The following is a 6,000-nucleotide window of genomic DNA, read 5'->3' as shown; positions in this document are numbered from 1 at the left end:
AATAGTTTGTCTTAAAAAAATACTCAGAAAACTTGAATAAAAAAAAAAAGAAAAAAAAAACAGTCGTCTCGCCGCCTTAAAGTTACCTCGAAATCGACTAGATATTAAATTCGATAACTGCGGTAGTTTTCGAAAATCCAAGCATCAAAATCGAACAAAGGAACATTTCTCAGCTCGAAACGAACCGGAACGTTAATTTTGTATACTCGCCGATCAAGGTGATCCAGAATCACCGCCTTTTTGAAAAACCGATTCATTGTGCGCTCCGGGGCGGCAGAATAACAATAATAAACTTTCCGATTGGAATCGCGGGGTACGTTTGCGGCCGTAGTTTTTACGGGGGGCGGGGGATGAAAACAGCGTCGCATCACGTCGCGTCGTTCCTCCTTCCAGGCTTGTAGTGCGCAGCGGCTAAGAGAACGAAGTTGGTAAAACAGGAGCTTGCGACGATTCTGACGACTGAAGGGGCGGGGGTGAATTCCTCGCGCAGAGTGGGGGGGACTCCGTCGACGGCAAGAGAGAGGGAAAGAGAGAGAGAGAGAGAGGACAGTCACCCGTCAGCTTTCGGCGCCGTTGGGTCGACGATACGCGATGTCGAAAGCTTCCTCGATCCTCGGGCCGTATCTCCACGCCGGAGAAAAGTAGAGAATTAAATGGTAACTAATCGCCCCTGAGACCGCGAGTTGAATAATCAAAAAGGCCAACCGACTCGAATGCAGCGTCGCAATGCACGAGAGATGACATTTGCCATTGACAGTGGTTAGTGAGAGTGATTAGCAGTGAGGATTGTTTGTTTCGTCGACTTTCTTCCGCTCAATGATGGGTAATTAAGTGTTCGGCAAGTTATTGAAATTTTACCGCACAGCTATGATAATAATTTATCATTTATTATTCGAACACAGCTGGTACGGAATTTGAGATCTTTATTCAGTCGCCTTTTTGCGGCTTGTTGTTTCTTGTACGATAATATTGACTGCGTTCCGGAGTTTACTTTTGGCTGGTGAAAACGCACGGCGTACATAGTGGGGTTCAACCACGGTGTATAAAGTTCTGTCTATTTTTTTCAGCTTTTCTGCAAGTTTCTCGACTCTTTGATATTTTTTCTTGTCCTTTTCTCTACCCTAGTCTTCTATTTTTTGGCCCGACTCACCGGAGGTGAATAAAAGTTTTGTTTTATCCGTAGGGATTATTATGTCGGTAGGAATGATGATACTTTTGGGAAAAGTTGTTCTTTTTTGCCCCTAGGACATTTTCAATTCTAACTCAGTTTGCAGGTTCGAAAGTTGAGAACTGACCGAAAAGAAGCTTTCAGAAATGTCAAAGTATGTATCGAGGACTCGAGACACCTTTCGAAAGACCAGCATTGTGTACCGAACGTGGAGTTTGGCTGTATTCCTATCCTTGCATGTGGGACGCAATGAGAACCAAATTTTATAAGCAGAAGGTGTTCGAACTAATAGGAATAAGTGAGAAATATGAGAAACGAAAGGTGAATTGAAGCCGGAAAAATTCGTATTGAACGCTAAAAAATATTTCAAATTTTCTGAAAACTTTCACCGAATAAGGTTGGTCCGATCATAGTGAATAAATGAAAAGCACCGATCCGTTAGTTTCGATTAATGACAGCTGACGGTTATACTTTCGTAAAAGAATTGTGTTAAAATACCCTGATTTGAGATTTTTCCATTGAAGCTTTTTAATTAATTAAAAAACTGTACGCAAAATCGATATCGGTTTGTATTAATCAAGTATCGCTTCAGCAGTAAACCTTTATCGAGGTGATTGAATATTCATTTCTGGAAATTTTTGAAGAATCAAATTACAAAACAAATAATTAGCTTGGATCTATCAAAGTACAAAAAATACGATGTTTGTATCAAAAAAAAAGAAAAACGCAAGGATGATTCGATCCTGATAAAGTTAACAAACACTAAAGATTCTCCACTCGGATTATTTTTCATAAGCGTAAACGCGGTTCATTTAATACGGTTAATTTATTTTCTTCAATTTCAATTATAGTTTTTGAACTTCTGGTTTTCTTGGGGCATTGGATCCCACGTTGTCATCAATTGTAACTTTGATGCGTTCCTATCAATATTGAAAATCTCTAAAGTTTCAGAAACTTTTCACCAAATTAGTGAGAAGAAGAAGAGAGTCTTGAACGAGTTTTGCCTCTGATCCTTGACTTAAGGTCCAAAAAAGTATACGAGATTTCAGATTAAAACACTCTAAAATAGATTTCAGTTTCACTTGGGGAGATAATAAGTTTTATATGAAAGTTCTAGGAAAAAAGAAGGAAAAATTTAACGTTTCTACCATGAATAAAATAACGTATTTCATTCTCTCGTTGTTTCACTACTGCGTGAATTTTCGATCCTTCTTCACAGATACTAGTCATTTTTTTCTGTCGACATTCGTCGCAGTAACGTCAGAAGCTTGATTAGAATCCAATATTCAACAGCCAACAGTGAATTCCGATGTAACAAAATATGTTCGAAAATATTCTCACGGACGAAAAATGCCCCGCATATCGTACACGATGACGCATTGAGCGGATAGAAGGAAGGTGGGTAAGAGTACCGTGAGAAAATGGAACCTGTCGACCATAGTGAGTGAATTTAAGGTGCAAGCATGTGCTGGAGAATTGCCACGATTTACATAATGGCTCACCTCTCGAGCATTCGTGCTGATATGGATTATATGGGTAAGCCTGTGAAAGTCTTATCGAGCCAAAGCTTGACGGTGGCAACTGATTTGCTTAATTATGATCAACGTAGGATAATTGGCATTAATGCGCGATGCAAAAACTTTATTCAAATTCAAAAGAATCGAAATACAATACTGCCACTAGTTCACTAGTCAGGGTGGCCACAAATTTTTTGGACAACAAATTCCATCACATTTTCCAAGTTTGCCAGCACCTGAAACCTAGTTTTCCCTCATATTTCCCCAGTTCTAGTAAAGTACTAAAACCTAAATCGTTCGGCTTATCAACTCTGTAGTCAGTTCGAATTTAATTCGAATTGACGAACAACATATTATACAAAAAAGTCAGTATAAGCCAGTTTATTTTTGTGACAAAAAAAAAGTAAATTTGTTACCTCGAAAAATCGTTTCCAATTCCCATGATAGGAAACTGATATTTTCAGTTTTTTCCAATTCCAGGTTTTCCAGGATTTCCTAGATCTCCAGGTTTTTCAGGTTTTCCACGTGTGTGGCCGCTATCTTAGTGTTGCTACGATCGTTTTGCATTTGAATTCAACAAAATGTCACTTTGTATCCGAATATACTGAAAAAAAATTATCACACGTTACAAATTTTTACAGATTTTCACTTTTGCTCTGGTCTTTATTTAAATGAGTACTTTTGTCCAAATTTTCCTGGAGAAGGATGAAAAGAATTCAGAAGTTAATTTTTCTCCACTTGCTGCTGTTACCCATTTTTACGATTGAATTTTAAGCAATCAAAAACATTCGTGAAAAATTGCTTTTTCGTGTCCCCGTTTGAGGAACCACAATGTAGGCTTCAGAAAGTTGTGTAGAATGAGGACAGAAGAATTGATCAAATAAAAGAATTTAGTCTCCTATTAATAAGACGAAGAAATATGAGAAATCCAAAAAGCATTTTTTTCCAAATGGTATGCGTAATTTTTCGAAAAAAATTAAAAATACCATAGTAGGTAAATGTATTGATTAACTGGATAGGTTTTGTTTTATGTTTTTTTTTTTTTTTTTAACTGCGTTTTTATATCAAACTCGTTAAGATTAAAATAAATCCGATAATGATATCTGATACCTCAAAAATATATAGGAGGTATAATTCCGTACAAAATAATTCTGTTTCCCAATGACCGAATACACGCGAATTTCAAAATCAATGAATTATAATGAACACTCGAACAAAATGGTAGGAAAAATTTCCGTTGAAGAATGAAAAAAGAAATAAAAAATTATCAACAAATTCGTGTACTTTTCCTCAAATGTAACTAGATGCAAAAAACAAAGAAAGTAATTTCATAGAATTTCAAAGAGAGACACATCGGTGAATTTTCTTTCTTTGCGAAAGACAGATAAAGAAAAAATCATCCCTACAATTAACTTCAATTTTCGTTGACAATCACGAGTCGGTTTGAAGGAAAAAAAATCAAAAAAAAAAAAAAAAAAAAATGTTCAAACACCGTCAAATCCAGAAAACAATGAATCGTCAAGGCCGAATCTTTATTCATATCACGAATTTTCATTTTCCCTTGAAGATAACGTAGCGGCAGGCTTAATAAGAGCGACAGTTTTTCTTACTCGTATATACTTTGCTTCGTTCTTGAATCGTGTCCGGACTACCGATCGGACAGGGAACGAAACCCTCGAAGGTCCCGGAGGACACAATTTCTCGTCGATTTTCAATCGAGTCACTGAAAATTCGGCCAGTTTTTCACAATGAATACGGAAAAGAAGTAATGATAATAATAAACATGAAGCCTATTCTACCTATGAAAAGAAAATTCTCGCTAATCTGAATTCACGAATGGTACCTGCGATTTTTTTTTTTTTTTACACCGAACGAAAGGTAAAGCAATCATCGAATTTTTATATGGGGAATTCCATGCCGATCCAACCAGCGTCTGACCCTCATCATTTCTGATTTTGTTCGAAATTTTTTGTGCAATTTTTCCAGCCCTGAAACAGTACCCTGAATTTTTTCAGATTTTTTCATTTCACTGGTTGATTATTTACGAATATTGAGAGTGATTTTCAAATTTTTTTTACAATCCTCCAGAAATTCTGTTAGACTGTATTTTCTCTTTCAAACTTTTCGTATATCATTTTTCTTTATCAATTAAAACGATGTTTAAACAATCTGAAAATTTCCAAAGACTTCTATTCCTCGCTTAGAACATTTCTAGACTGGTTTCATTATGAAGTTGATACAAAAAAAAGTTTGAATATGCGAAAAAAAATTGACAAAAATTGCTCCATAATGAACCCGGTCTAGAAATTTTCCAAGTGAAAAATAGAAGTTTTGAGATTATATCAGGATAATCGTATAAATAATATTTTGGATGACCGAGAAAATTAAAAGTGCGGAAGAAAATGAACAAAAATTGGCCCATTATGGCCCGGCTTGAAATATTTGGGATAAGAAATACAGTTTTTCAGAGTTTTTTGAGAATTTTAAAAAAGGTTTGCTTTAAAATCACTGTGAATATTTATAGCTACCCAAGTAGTGGAATAAAAAAAAATTTTAAATTCGGAGTGCTGTTTCAGAGTTCGGAAAATTTCAGAAATTTTTTCAAACAAAATCAGAAATCACGAGGGTCAGACAAATTGGTCGACTTGGCGTGGAATTACCCATATAATGATACGCTGATTGTATAATTCAATCAGGCATTTGAAGCGGAGTACTTCAATTTAATGAATTCGTTACTAACTACAAGTTAGTAGGAAAAGGTCCTTCCATTTTTTGGTAAAATTTTGACTTTCCGGACGTTTGTTTTCATAAAATGGCAATTGAATTACTCGGTGATTTTAGAAATAAATTACACGATCAATCCGGCAAGCTAAACAGTGTTACAGAGTAGATGAATTAATCCTCGTTCTAGTAGGTATATGAGTTGAGTAAAATCTCAAAAACCAACTCAACGTTAATTAACAATGCCTCGCTTAGTCGGGCTCCCGTTAATTTAATTACTAACAGGCGCGTAACAACGAGGTGAAAATTTCTGGAATACGCGTGACGAGCTTCAAGTGAAATATGCGCGACGGAATGAATAAGTGGTTGAATTTTTCAACTCGTTTCAGTTTATTCTTTTCTCATATTTATCTCTCAACACGTCTGTGCGTCGTCACGCTCATTAATAAGATTACTAATTATAACCCGTTTGCCGAAGACTTACCCGATGAATGTACATCTGAATAATTTAGAGAGCGAAGCTCATTGAAGTTAATCGGTCATTTTTAGAAAAATCATTACTTCGCAAATGTAGGATCGTCTCGAAACGACTGA

At 36.1% G+C, this 6,000-nt stretch overlaps 1 protein-coding gene across 1 annotated transcript in view; it reads left to right on the top strand.

Moving 5' to 3' along the window:
- The first annotated feature begins 566 nt into the window (after positions 1-566).
- LOC124308852 (protein eva-1 homolog C-like) overlaps positions 567-6,000 on the top strand; it is a 77,037-nt gene continuing 71,603 nt past the window's right edge. Inside the window, exons 1-3 of the mRNA XM_046772002.1 lie at positions 567-823; positions 1,068-1,489; positions 2,388-2,704. Of these exons, the coding sequence (XP_046627958.1) occupies positions 2,632-2,704 (73 nt within the window). The 5' untranslated portion in view covers positions 567-823; positions 1,068-1,489; positions 2,388-2,631. The remainder of the gene's footprint in view (positions 824-1,067; positions 1,490-2,387; positions 2,705-6,000) is intronic.

This window comes from Neodiprion virginianus, chromosome 7 (genome assembly GCF_021901495.1).
Source record: "Neodiprion virginianus isolate iyNeoVirg1 chromosome 7, iyNeoVirg1.1, whole genome shotgun sequence".
NCBI classification, from domain to species: Eukaryota; Metazoa; Arthropoda; class Insecta; order Hymenoptera; family Diprionidae; genus Neodiprion; species Neodiprion virginianus.
This window is presented reverse-complemented; position numbering and strand designations above follow the sequence as displayed.